Source organism: Cervus elaphus, chromosome 9, assembly GCF_910594005.1.
Source record: "Cervus elaphus chromosome 9, mCerEla1.1, whole genome shotgun sequence".
Taxonomy (NCBI): domain Eukaryota; kingdom Metazoa; phylum Chordata; class Mammalia; order Artiodactyla; family Cervidae; genus Cervus; species Cervus elaphus.
In genome coordinates, this window is record NC_057823.1 from 60502346 (window position 1) to 60517185 (window position 14840).

Genomic DNA, 14840 nt, shown 5'->3' on the forward strand with positions numbered 1-14840 from the left:
CAGATACTGGTTAAGGAAAAAACCAGCTGAAAAGACGTCTCCGGGATCAGTGTGTAAACACTTCTAAAACAGCCGAAACAAGAAATGGAATAGAATGGATTGCATTTATCTTTTCAGGGGCATTGCCATGTGCAGGTGAAATAAATACTTTGATAAGTGGCTTACTGTAAGACAGTGAAATCTGTAAGAGGCAGGCCCCATGATGGATGTTTTCTAAAAGTCTCCTTCTTTAGCCATGTCCAGGTCCTCTGTCTGGGCCACTGTTTTTCTGAGTGGAGCCAGAGCTCCACTGTGTAGGACAATACAGAGGTGGATTATTACCGCCTCTGCTTCACCTCCTCTTTAGATTCTCTATCCTCTAGTGAGCCTCACACTAAAATGCTGAAAAATATTTAAATAATATTTGTTTAAAGAAGTGCAGAGCTACTGCCCCTTAACTTTCACATGTCTTGGTCTAATCTAAGTATATTCGCATAGTTCCTTAGAGGAGAGATTAACAGGGGGAGTCAATAAAAAGTGCCTGAGAGTCAAGAAATCCGGGTTCTCCTCTTATCTGCTTGATTTGCTAGTGCTGTATTAGATGATGATATTAGATGTGATAGATGCTAAGGATGTTTCCAGCTCTGATATGCTATATGTCAGTAGAAAATAACAAGAATGTCAGAATTTTAGGCTCACGATTGACCTCAAAATGTTAGTTGTTGAATCTTCTTGGACTTGACATTATTATACTCTAAAACTTGAATTTCAATTTGAATATTAATTCCATGAAAATATTAAAATTTTAAATTCTATATTAAAATATGGTTCACTGCCATTATGAGCCCCTCATCTGCTATGGTATCACCCCTTGCTCTCATCATTAATATGGTAATTATTTAGATATAAAAAGCAATTTAAAAATTTTTTAGAATTAAAAAGAAAATCAAGGCAACTGTGACTTTTTTTCCAGATCATCGATTGAAGTCACTGACTCACTGAAAAAAATACTACCCAAGGTTCACATACTGATAAAAATGTCTACTAGGTTTATTTTTTTTAAGGATGATTTTAAACTACTGAATTTATCTGCATTATCGGGCAAAGTATTAGTACATCTTGATTGGATAAATTTGTACTGAAGACTAAATCTGACATTTGGTCTGGAAGATTCTTACTCCTTTTTAAAATATATTACTGAAAAGAATGAGAAATTGCATTTAGCTTGTATCTTCTGTATTTTATTGCAGCAAACTTGAAGAAGAGAAGAAAAATAATGGCAAGGAAAAGGATAAAGCTAGGTCTGCGAAAGTTAAGAGAGAAGCAGTACAGGTAATTATTTCACGTCATCAGAGCCACATAAATATTCCATTCTCTCTGGGCAAGGCTCCTGCTTCCGCTGTCCTCAGTGACTCGGCAAACTGAGGAGCTATATTTGGATCCCCATACTTAAGAAGATCCCTTCTTCTTTACTCAGCTTATCTATCTCATATCTGATCTAGTGCTTGGGCATTTAAGAAGATAAATGCACTTTCCTCCACTGACCATGTGAGTTATAGTAATCCCGGGAAAGATGAGTCTGAATGCAAACCAACAGAGGTAGAGTTTAGAGTTTTCTCCACATTGTTTTGTATTAGAATGTTTAGTTTAAAACAAAATCCTAGTTAATTCTCTGTAAGATCTTGAGAAAATTACTTAAAAGCATCTTTAAGCCTCAAGTTTACATTCTACAACATCTCACATGATGATGACAACAGTGATGATGGTCATGGCTATTAATTATGTAGTGGCTACTGTATGACATGTATAACAATTTTATAACTGATCTTTGTAGTAACCACTCAAGGTATATAATATTATCTGTATTTTTTTAAAAAAAGGAACTGGAGGCTTAGATAACAAGTTAGGAAATATGTATTTAGTGACTATGTATATGTGTGTATACATACATACACACACGCACACACATGTGCACACACACACACACACACAAACTTGGGAGCTAACAATTGAACCACATGTTCTGGCTCTGAAGCCTATGACGCTCTTTGGATGTTGCCCCCAACCTCCATGTGTGATATTTCTGAAGGCTGTGCTTCCAGTCTTCAGCACTCCTTTCCTTTATCTCCCTTGGAAGATCTCATTTCTGACTGTTTTTTCTGCTCTCATCTTTGGTTCCTACTTTGAAGAAAGACTAATTATTTACAAATGTAAGGCAGGTTATTTATGCCACCCAGTGGCTTCTCATCTCACTCAGAGTAAGAACCAATGTCCTTCTAGTGACCGGCAATGTTATATGGAATCTGACCTCTGTCAGCTCTCAGACCCATTTTCCTGCTCTTCTATCCAGTGCCATGCTGGTCCCCTGGTTGCTTTGTGGACATGCCAAGCATTGATTCCTGGCTTTCCAGCCTGTGAACTCAAGAACAGTGTGGTTAGAGTCCTGGGCTCCGGACTCAGACTATCAGGGTTCAATACTGGCTCCATCTCCCTACCAGTAAGGTCACACAGTTAACATCTATGCATTTTCATCTCATTTATAAAATAATAATATAGTTATCATTATGTATATTATGTTTATGGAGTCCCCAGAAACCTACCCAAGAATAACAGCATGGCCCTACACACATATTAGGTCCTTAGTATTGTACATACAATGAACTCTACCTTCTGTGTGACTTTCTTCCTACTCAGTCATGAGTGTTCATTTCCACCAGCTGTCAAAATTCTGACCATTTCTCATGACTCAGATTAAGTATTTTCTATTCCTTAAAGATTTTCCCCATTTATTCCATAGATGTAATAGCTCTATTATTTCTCAACTATACCATTTTAAAATTGTAACATATAGATGCACTATGTATTTTATCCAAAGAAACTAAAACCAGCATTCTAGTTTTTTTTTTTTTTTATGGTTTCTCTGACAAATTACCACAAACTTGGTAGCATAAAACAGCACAAATGTATAATCTTATGATTATTCAGGTTATAATCTGGCATGGATCGCAAGGGGCTAAGTAATAGGGCTGGCTTCCTTCCTGGAATCTCTATGAAAGGTCCTGTTCTTTGCTTTTTCTAGCTTCTGGAGGCTGTTGTTGCTCCTTGATTCCTGGACTTTTTCCGTCATCTTCAAAGATGACAACACTGCATCTCTAATTGTTCTCCCTCTTATTTATTTCAAAGACAGGATACAAGAGCCCTATTATTCACATTAGTTTAATTTACAAAACAAAGCGCACATATATTATCATATTTTATGTTTGTCATCATCCAGCTATGGAGGAATACCAGTATTCCCACCTTCAGTTATGATTATTCAGTAATCCTTTGACTATTTTACATCAACTTCACATTTTTTTATAATTTTACAATTTACAAGTAGCAGAGCAAACTCTGCCTACTCTCACATAGTCTTACACAAGGTTTACCTTTATTTATTCTATTTCCTAACAACAGCTGCCAAAGTATAACTCTAATTGTTTTTTTTTTGGGGGGGGGGGATAGTTGACACAGCCTAAAAGTTTGCCTCTAAACTGCCTCATTTTCTTAATAATTTTTTGTTACTTGGAACCATCTTTTTGTTAGTAATTCAGAACTGAAAGTGTTTTATCCATAATGTGTGAAGAGTTTCTAATTCCTCATAGGTTTTTTGAATTGTCTTAACACAATCTTCCTTCTCTCCATTGCCACTGTTATTCTTCTGTTTCAAATATGCATCTCCCATCCCTGTACTTCATCAAGAAACTCCCAGAAAGTTGTCAGTTTCTCTAGGTATCGTACCTATATTTTTCTCTCCACATATCTTTATTTCAGATATGTATTTCTTAGCTTAGGAATGTCTTTTCTTTTTCAGCCTTTTAAAGACAAAAGAAGGGTCATAATGTTTGTTTTTTGGGCACATTATTTTAATTTAAAAATGTACAACTTTATTGAGATACAACTGGATTATAACACTGGGTAAATTGAAGGTGTATATGCTGGACACTTATAAATTGAAAAATGTTTGTCACCACAGTATTAGCAAAAGTTCCATCATGTCACATAATTGCAACTGTTTTCTGCATGGAGAATATGGAATCTCTTAGGAACTTCTAAGTATATAATATAGTATTCTTAACTATAATCACCATGAACTAGAATGTATTCATCTTATATCTGCAAGTTTGTACTTCTGACTACCTTCTCTCTCGCTCACACATACACACACACAAACACACATGTAGCCACCATCTGCTTTCTATTTCTGTGAATTTTGGCTTTTGGGGATTCTACAGATAAGTGATACCGTATAGTATTTGTCTTTCTCTGACTTATTTTGCTTAGCATAATACACTCAAGTTTTTTTTTTGACTCTATGATATGACATTTATTGATCTAACATATGATGTTTATTGATATAGTAATAAATTGACAGTTAAGGAGACTAAAGAAGAGAGAGGTCAAGGACAATACTCTATCACATAGTCTTACTGTTATACACTGTAATGCCTACTAAATTTATATTATTTCAGCTTCATAACTCATTTTTTAAAAAATTTTATTTTTAAATTTTGGGGGCTGTGTTGGGTCTTCATTGCTGCTCAGACTTTTCTCGTTGTGGTGCACAGGCTTCTCATTGTGGTGGCTTCTCTTGTTGCAGAGCATAGGCTTTAGGGCACATGGGCTTCAGCAGTTGCGGCATATGGGCTCAGTAGTTATGGCTCCCAAGCTCTAGGGCACAGGCTCCATTGTTGTGACATATGGGCTTAGTTGCTCTGTGGCATGTGGGATCTTCCCAGAACAAGAGACCGAACCCATGTCTCCTGCATTGGTGGGAGTTTTTTTAAATTTTTTAAAAAATTTATTTATTTTAATTGGAGGCTAATTACTTTACAATATTGTGGTGGTTTTTGCCATTCTGTGACATGAATCCACCACGGGTATACATGTGTCCCCCATCCTGAACCCCCCCCCCACCTCCCTCCCCATCCCATCCCCCTGGGTTGTCCCAGTGCACCGGCTTTAAGTGCCCTGTTTCATGCATCAAACTTGGACTGGTCATCTATTTCACATGTTTCAATGCTACGCTCTCAAATGATCCCACCCTTGCCTTCTCTCATAGAGTCCAAAGTCTGTTCTTTACATCTATGTCACTTTTACTGTCTCACGTATAGGGTCATTGTTACCGTCTTTCTAAATTCCATATATATGCGTTAATATACTGTGTTGGTGTTTTTCTTTCTGACTTACTTCACTCTGTATAATAGGCTCCAGTTTTATCCTCCTCATTAGACCTGATTCAAATGTGTTCTTTTTAATAGCTGAGTAATATTCCACTGTGTATATGTACCACAAGTTTCTTATCCATTCATCTGCTGATGGCCATCTAGGTTGCTTCCATGTTCTGGCTATTATAAATAGTGCTGCAATGAACATTGGGGTACATGTATCTCTTTAAATTCTAGTTTCCTTGGTGTGTATGCCCAGCAGTGGGATTGCTGGGTCATATGGCAGTTTTATTTCATTTTTTAAGGAATCTCCACACTGTTCTCCATAGTGGCTGTACTAGTTTGCATTCCCACTAAGTGTAATCCCTCAGTGTAAGAGGGTTCCCTTTTCTCCATACCCTCTCCAGCATTTATTGTTTGTAGAGTTTTTGATAGCAGCCATTCTGACTGGCGTGAGATGGTACCACATTGTGGTTTTGATTTGCATTTCTCTGATAATGAGTGATGTTGAGCATCTTTTCATATGTTGGCTAGCCATCTGCATGTAGTCTTTGGAGAAATGTCTGTTTAGTTCTTTGGCCCATTTTTAGATTGGGTCGTTTATTTTTCTGGTATTGAGCTGCATGAGCTGCTTGTATATTTTTTGAGATTAATTCTTTGTCAGTTGCTTCATTTGCTATTATTTTCTCCCATTCTGAATGCTGTCTTTTCACCTCACTTATAGTTTCCTTCATTGTGCAAAAGCTTTTAAGTTTCATTAGGTCCCATTTGTTTATTTTTGCTTTTATTTCCATTACTCTGGGAGGTGGGTCATAGAAGATCTTGCTGTGATTTATGTCGTTTTACCCAAATTGTAAATGGCAGGATTTTCTTCTTTCTCATGAAGGCCCAATAATATTCTAAGTTTTTCTAGGAATCCTCCCCTTCTAGGCCTGTTGAGTCTCCTCCCCTTTGATGTTCCTAGCTTTTATAGTGGAGAAGGCAATGGCAACCCACTCCAGTACTCTTGCCTGGAAAATCCCATGGACAGAGGAGCCTGGTGGGCTGCAGTCCATGGGGTCGCGAAGGGTCGGACACGACTGAGCGACTTCACTTTCACTTTTCACTTTCATGCATTGGAGAAGGAAATGGCAACCCACTCCAGTGTTCTTGCCTGGAGAATCCCAGGGACGGCGGAGCCTGGTGGGCTGCCGTCTATGGGGTTGCACAGAGTCGGACAAGACTGACGCGACTTAGCAGTAGCAGCAGCTTTTATAGATTGTGATGTGTGACACATCATAAACATATATATTTTATATTGGTCTCCACCAATTTTATCAGCCTTCCTCAGCACAATTTTGAGTCCACGAAAGAAACTTTTTAAATGCTTTTGATTTACTGCTACATGTAATCACTTTTCCTTTTTCTTAACTCTGCATTAGTTATTCTTCAAAACAGACAGAAGTGTAGAGACAGTAGAAAACCATTCTCTGAGAGCATATTTCCTTCATCTTCCAGGAACTCTGCAGTGAGTTTCGGAACCAGGTGAGGAACGGAATGCTCATATGCACCAGGGAGAATGATCCTGTCCGTGGCCCGGATGGCAAAATGCATGGAAACAAGTGTGCCATGTGTGCAAGCCTGTTGTGAGTGTCTACACTCTTCTCTCCCTTTCAATCTCTTCATGGTTTATCAACCCTGTGTCTCAGTTTCTTCATAAATGTGTAGAATATAGACTATTACTTGGATGCTAGACAATTTTAAAAGCATGTGGAAAAGACATTAAGTAACACTGAATCACAGTGACAATGTTTTTCTCTATTCAGCTATCTCTCTATCTTCTATCTGAGGCATAGGAAGAGTCTTAATTTAGTGCAAATGTATTTTTATACCCGACAATCATCATTTCTAACAAAAAGAGACCAGAAGTTTGATGATTGATCCGGGTGAGATTAACTGTTTTTAACGCTTGACAATCCTCATTCATAACAAAAAGCAGAAATTGGATGATCTGGGTGGGGTTATCTCTTTGGTTCTTCTCCCATCCCTGACATTTTCTGACTCTTGAGTGTATTCAGATACTGGTTAAGGGAAAACCAGCTGGACAGAGGTCTCTGTGATCAGTGTGTAAACACTTCTAAAATAGCCTGAACAAGAAATGGAATAGAATGGATTGTATTTATCTTTTCAGGGGCATTACCATATGCATCATTACCATATGAAATTGTAAAGATTGAAAGCCTTAAGACTTAGGGCCACATAATAGATGTTTACTGAACTGTCTTCTTTTTAAGCAACATCCATGTTCCTCTGGGTCACTGTTTTCCTGAGTGGGGCCAGAGCTCCACTGTGTGGGACAAGATAGAAGTGCAATCATCATCACCTCTGATTCTACTCCTTAGATTCTCAATCCTCTAGTGAGCCCCACACTAAAACAAATGCTGAAAAAAATACTTAAATAGTATATCTGTTTAAGGAGGTGCAGAGTTATTGCCCCTTAACTTTCACATGTTTTGGTCTAATATAAGTATATTCACATAGTTCCTTAGAGGAGAGATTAATAGAGGCAGCCAGTAGATTAAACAGTGCCTGAGATTCAAGAAATCAGGGCTCTCCTCTTACATGCTGGATATGCTAGTGCTGTATTAATGACTATACTAGATGTGATATATGCTAAGGATTTTTCCAGTTCTGATAATGGTACATGTCAGTAGAAAATAGCTAGAATGCCAAAATCTTAGGCTTATGATTTCCCTCAAAATATCAGCTGTCAAATCTTCTTGAACTTGAGTCATTATTATACTCTAAAACTTGAATTCAAAATTGAATATTAATCCATTAAAATAATTAAATTATTAAATTAAATTTATTAAATAAATTAATAAATTTAAATTAATTTTATAGTGAGACATGGTTTATTTTGATTATGGGTCCATCATCAGATTGTATCACTCCTTAGTCTCATCATTATAATTGTAATTATTTAGATAGCATTTTGAAAAATCAAGGCAATTATTGCTCTTTTTCAGATCATTGATTGAAGTCACTGACTAATAGAAAAAAGTCCACCCAAGGGTCACATGCTGATAAAAAAAAAAAATACTAGTTTTGTATTTTTAAGGGCAATTGTTAACTGCTGAAGTTATCTGCATTATTGGGCAAAGTATTAGCATCTCTTGATCGGATAAATTTGTACTGAAGACTGAATCTGATTTTTGGTCTGGAAAACTCTCATTCCTTCTTAAAATATATTACAAACTAGATTCAGTTTTCCATTCTCTTTGGTATCTTCTTTTTTTTTTTTTTTTTTAATTGCAGCAGACTTGAAGAAGAGAAGAAAAATGTTGGCAAGGAAGAAAAGGAGAAAGCCGAGACTGAGAAAGTTAAGAGAGAAGCAGTAGAGGTAACTGTTTCAGGTTCTTAGAGCCGCGTGAACACCCCATTCTCTCTAGGCAAGGGAGAGACAGACCCCATGTACTAGTTTTTTATGGTTTCTCTGAAAAAATTACCAGAAACTTACTGGCTTAAAACATTACAAACTTATGATTTTATGATTGTTTAGGTTATAACTCTGACATGGACCCAAGCGACTAAATCACAGGGTTGGCAGGGCTGTGTTCCTTTCTGGAATCCACAGGAGGGCCTGTCTCTCTGCTTTTTCTAGCATCTAGAGGCCTTTCATGTGCTTTGGGTCTGGACTTTTCCCATCATCCTTAAACACTGCATTTCTAGTTGTTCTCCTGTAGGTACAGCTCCCTCTCACTGTGCAGTCTTAACTCGTCCAGTTTTAAGGTTTGACCCTTGTGATTTCACTGGGCACACTAAGATAATCCATGATAATATCTCCATCTCTAGGTCCTTAACTTATTCACGTCTGCAAAGTCCCCTTTGCTCTCTAACATATTCACAGGTCCTGGATATCAAGACTTGGACAGATTTTGGGTCAGGAGCTAATATTCTACCAATCACAAACTGCTTTATGAAAGGGACAATAAATTACTGTTTTTAATCTCTCACAGTGCCTAGCCCAGAATAATATTTGAATTAAGTTGAAGGTTTTCAAATGAGATAAGTGACAGTAATCTTATATGCCAAATAATGTGCGACCTCAGCATCTGAAAAGTGTCTTGTCTAGTATTGACCTCTGCGTCACCATCTTGATGCATCCATTATGTTTGGGGCATTATATCCTAGTTTTCAAAGGGGTAACGTGGAGGAAGTGTTTAGTATTTCATTACCTGATGCTTAACTCCTCCCTCATTTGGCAGGAGCTGTGCAGTGAGTATCGTAACTACATGAGGAATGGACAACTTCCGTGCACCAGAGAGAACGACCCCATTGAGGGCCCTGACGGGAAAATCCACGGCAACACTTGCTCCATGTGTGAGGCCTTCTTGTGAGTAGGCTGCGGTCACTGCTCCTCCTAAGCGCCGGAGAGGACAGGCCTGTGGTGGGCGAGAGAGAGCATGTTGAAGGCTTCCTTTCTGAGGCTGACAATGAAGGCGACCTTTTCACTGAGTTTGGGGATTTACTATTACAAAGCTGCCTACTTAGTGCATTTCTTTGTAGTGTTCTCAGTATTCCGAAAGGTACTTGAATTGCTATTAAGGGGGGACTGTGTACTAAGGGGAAATTCCCCCAGAGTTAATGACATACAAGGATTGGCCATTTTTGTTCTGCGTACATACTATCATGAATCATCCAAAGATGTAATCATTGGGTGCTAACACATTGAAAGTACCCTGTCATCTCATCAGTTTTTTAAGTATCCTCATTGCTTCCTGGGAAGAAGGACCACATCTTTGTTTTCCAAAAGAAGTAGAGCAGTGAAAATTCATTTACTGCTTGGCCACAACACCTGTGTCTTTAGGTAACACTAAAAATAAGAGGTGTAGAAGTAATGGAATATATCTATCTAGAGAGATCCCCTTTAGGATAATATGTACTGGGCATTAGGAATGGATTGATCCCCCTGCCTTTCTCTTACAGCCAGCAAGAAGCAAAAGAAAAAGCAGCAGCTAAATCCAGAAAAGCTAAGAGAGAAGCTGAAAAGGTAGGTATCCTGGAAGCTTCATACCACAATGAAGCTTTGTAGTTTCTCTTTAAAAATAACTCATGGGATCACTGAAGGCCTATGTGTGAGAACTCGAGGTTCAGTTAGTCCAGGGGTTGATAAAATTTTCTTAAAGAGTAAGACACTAGATATTTTAGATTGCGACTATTTGGTCTCTGTCATGACTACTCAACTCTACTACTGTAGCTCTAAAGCAGCCATGGATAATATGCAAATACATGGGCATTTATTTTGCATAAATAAAAATTTCCAGTAACTTTTTATTTATACAAAAAGGTGGTGGGCCAGGTTTTGCTCACAGGCCATAGTCTGCAAACTTCTAATTTACTCCTTTGCCCTATTTTTAAATGAAGATTTAAAATCCAGAGAGAGGAAGAACTTGCGTACAAAGGTAGTGAGAGTATTGGTATCAGAATCTTGAAAAATGGGAACAACAGAATTCAAACTTGGACTTCATGACACCAAATCTAGCATTACTTCTATACAACATGGAGCTTTGGATGAACACATTTGGTCAAACCAGGAGTGTCCCTTGCTTTCATTATTTCTGGGGACAGCATTTGGGCAAAAATTAGAGCAACATTCCCAAATAATATTTTCTTGGTTCCAAAAGGACTGATTCCAGGTAGATTTTTCCAGGTTTGTGGTCATTTCCTTGCCCCCATCAAAAACTATTGATGTTAAAAATAATCTCTAATGAAATATCACTTGCAATTCTGAATGATTTGGTTTGTTTTACAACTGTATTTCCCACAACTGAGAATCTGAAATTTTAAAATATTAGCTCATATATGCTTTCCTTTTCAACATCAACAGGAGACTAGTCTTGAGCATCAGATGATTTCTCATTTTACATTAGCTACTACCAACAAACTATCCTCTCATATTCTTTTGCTAAAGATGACCAGTTAGGGAATCTGGCAGTGAACCTTGCAGCAGAGCTAGGAAAAGCTCACTCTTGTCTTCACTGAGTTTTGACTTGAACTAAAAGATACAGAAAAAAATACAAAGTCAATCTTACTTGCCATCAGTAATCAATTATATGATCTTAAGTATTTGCTTATTCTATCTCAATTCCTCATAATTACTGAGTACTTCTCAGATGTCAGTCATTGTAGATATGTGTAGAAATATATTATCTCACATTATTGTCATAACAATTCAGCACATGTACTGAATACTTAATATTGGCAATTATTATTTTAACTGTGTGGAATTAATATTATTTTCATTTTATAGAAGAGGCAGTTGAGGCACAGACAGGGTAAGACCCCTCCTCACCCAAGGTCTCTGGGCAACAGATTAGAATTCTAACCAACATTATTAAATAGCCGTCAACACATTGGGTTTGTCTGGACACACCTGGAATATCATGCTAAATTCTTTAGGAAAGGGAAAGAAATCAGAATGAGAAATGGTGCAAATGACTGAAAAAGACTGGAACAGAATGACTGAAGTAGCTGGGGGTGCTTTGCTATGGGAGAAGGACAAGAGGACTTTCTCCAGATATTTGAAGGACTCTGTGTGGAAGAAGAAAAATATCCTCAGTTTTTCTGAGGGAAGTAAGATATGTTGACTTTGCTTACTGGTTTGAAGGAACATACTCATCCTATTTGCAATGACATCTTCAAAAAATAAAACCCTACGAATAAGGATCCTATAGGAATGATTAGAGTTCCTTTCCAAGATCTTCCTAAGTAGCACATGGCTAATTTGTGGGAATGATCTAATAGAAATTCTGGAATTTGTAGCTCAGTTGATAAAGAATCTGCCTACAGTGTAGAAGACCCGGGTTCGATCCCTGGGTTGGGATGATCCCCTGGAGAAGGAAATGGCAACCCACTCCAGTATCCTTGCCTGGAAAATCTCATGGACAGAGGAGCCTGGTGGGCTGCAGTCCATGGGGTCCCAAAGAGTTGGGCACGACTGAGTGACTAACACTAATGAACTCCTTATCACTACAGGTGTTCCAGTGCAAATTACACAACTTATTGGCAGGTGTGACATAAAGGGGATTATCAAGTGAACTTCCAAGTTCTACCTAAACCTTAATTCTTAAAAATTCTATGCTATATACAGTGTTCTTATTGCATTATAATATAACAGAGATAGACAATAAAGTCTTGATTAAGAACTGTATCCAATCCTCTAAGAACCCAGTTTTTTAAGAGATTCTTGCTTATGTGTGACTGCCAGGTTCAGTCTGGACTTGAAAGTTAAATCTCAAGGAAAAAAAACAGGAACCTCTTTTTAAGTCCTGTGCTCTTTGTAGGAATTGAACAAAACAACTGCCAGAAAGAAACATTCATAGGTCATTTTCATTTTCCTTTTTTTTACCCTAGGAAGCACTTAGTAGGGACCCAGCAGAGTTATTTTCAAGAAAATACTCAAGGTCTTGCCTTTTCTCCTCCTTTAAGGATGCATGCAGTGAATTTCGGAGCCTTCTTCAAAATGGAAATCTTTTCTGCACTCGAGAAAATGACCCTGTGCGTGGCCCAGACGGCAAGACCCACGGCAACAAGTGTGCCATGTGCAAAGCAGTCTTGTGAGTGTGCAGCTGAAGTCCATGCTGCGGGTGGTAGAGCTGGGAGGATAATATATAGTGTTGGTCCTTTCCTCACATGTATTGTAAAAGCAACAAATGATCACGTGTAAATCATTTTAGGGCTACTCTTTCTTTACAGAGGCTCAGATTCACAATTCTATAAACAGATGACCAAGCTTTTACACTACATTCTCCATTAGCTCTGGGGCACTGCCTCACAGTGGATCACACCATCTTTCTTGATAGAATTCTAAGTCCTTTGCTGTCAGGTGGATCCCTTCTTTGGATTATTTTGTAATCCCCATTGGAAAGAACGCACAGATCTTACTATCAATCTAACTCCTCTACCTACATTTAAAAAAAAAATCACATTTTTAGGATAAAGATAGCTATTTACATAAGGTTTGGAAGTACATCTGAAATATTTGTCATTTAACAGTCATTTGCTGAACATCTAGAATGTTTAAGTGTATGATGGTTATAGAAAGATGAATGAAATAGTATTACCAGAAATTATATAGTTCAGTAAGGATTAGACATGGGAATAAATTAATATAATACAAAGGAGTAATTGCTAAATGAAAAATGATGTATGCAATGTGTTATGGTAGTTCAGGAAAGGGAGAGTTAATAGAAAGTTTTATGGAGGGATAAAACTGGATCTGGTAATTTGGATAATATGTGAACAGTACAGGAAGGAATGAGGATAAAACAGGGAACAGCATAGGTAAAATCTAAAATTAAGGAAGGTGTAGTATGTACATAAAAGAGCAAGTCATGTTAGTTAGAACTTACCCACTTCACCAGCTTTGAATGCCAGATCATGGATTTTGAAGTCAATTCTATATATAGTGGCAAGCTGCTAAAATTTTTCAGCTAGGAAAGTGGCATAAATGTGGTTCCTTTTTGGAAGATTCATGTTAGCAAGTAAAAAGAAAAGCAAGGTACCGAAATTCAGAATGCTGTTGGTGGTAGTAGGGAATTACAGTAATCCAGCAAGAGGTAACTAGAGCACAGAGCTAGAATAGAAGGTGAGTACATCAACATGGGAGACACAGGAAAGTGAAACCAATGTTAACAGCTATGTGAGCTAAAGAAGAGGGAGCAGTTAGGGATGGCTCAGCATTTTGTTCTTTCTGAAGAAGAAAGAACACATTTGGTAGAGGAGATAATTATATTGGGACCTCTTTAATATGAGGTATTTGAGAGAAATCCCTCTGGAGATTTACATGAGCATTTACAAAATGCTAATTAATTACTCACCAAGTCTTGCTTGTGGTTCCGTAAACGCTGGTTTTCTTCTACTGCAATAAGAGTCTTCCAGGCAAAAGAATGCAACATAATGCATTTTTCTATTTTCAAAGAAGAGGGCCTGCAATGTAACAGATGTTCAATAAATGCTGGTGAATTCTATAAAAATCTAATTGGGTCATAGGATGAGAAACTCATAGAAATGCATTCCACTCTCTGTAATCTATTATTCCCTACCTCCCACCTTCTAATTTTCAGCCAGAAAGAAGATGAAGAAAGAAAGAGAAAAGAAGAGGAAGATCAGCGGAATGCTGCGGGCCAGGGCTCCAGTGGTGGTGGACGAGGGAAAGCTAAGGTGAGAGCCGCTTCTGAGTCCCACAACCAGAGTGGGCTCAACTCAGTGGCCCCGGGGCCATGGCAGAGCCTGTGGTCAAGGGCTATGAGCGTACACAGTGCTGAGCTGGAGAGCATCCTTGGAAAGACAGGGGACTTCCCCCTTATGATTGCAGAGTAATATCCAAGCAATTTTTAGTTTCTCTAGGGCTCACTCTGACTTCTCTGAACTTGAAAATAATTAACATGATGTCCTGATCCCAGTCTCCTGACTCCAATTTCTATCATCTAGCTTTGAAGCCAATACATGATCCTAGGAGAGTAAGTGGCATAAATGTAATGATGTTCCACATCCTGTGCTCTTCAGTTCCTTTCGTTATGCTCTCTTTCTGACTGGAGCCACTTTTTGGAGGTGTATTTGCTATTGTTCCAAGACAGGATAATATGGTGAAAGAGCATAGGTTTTTGAGTC

The 14840-nt window shown here is 38.0% G+C and overlaps 1 protein-coding gene across 4 annotated transcripts in view; it reads left to right on the forward strand.

Annotated features, from left to right (window-relative positions):
- The window catches only part of SPINK5 (serine peptidase inhibitor Kazal type 5), an 84268-nt gene that overhangs the window by 43220 nt on the left and 26208 nt on the right, over positions 1-14840 (forward strand). For 3 of the 4 annotated variants that reach the window (XM_043913199.1, XM_043913196.1, XM_043913198.1), the window contains 7 exons: positions 1230-1311; positions 6684-6811; positions 8484-8568; positions 9434-9561; positions 10155-10218; positions 12657-12784; positions 14294-14390. In XM_043913199.1, the coding sequence (XP_043769134.1) occupies positions 1230-1311; positions 6684-6811; positions 8484-8568; positions 9434-9561; positions 10155-10218; positions 12657-12784; positions 14294-14390 (712 nt within the window). The remainder of the gene's footprint in view (positions 1-1229; positions 1312-6683; positions 6812-8483; positions 8569-9433; positions 9562-10154; positions 10219-12656; positions 12785-14293; positions 14391-14840) is intronic. The other variant, XM_043913197.1, reaches the window with a different exon arrangement.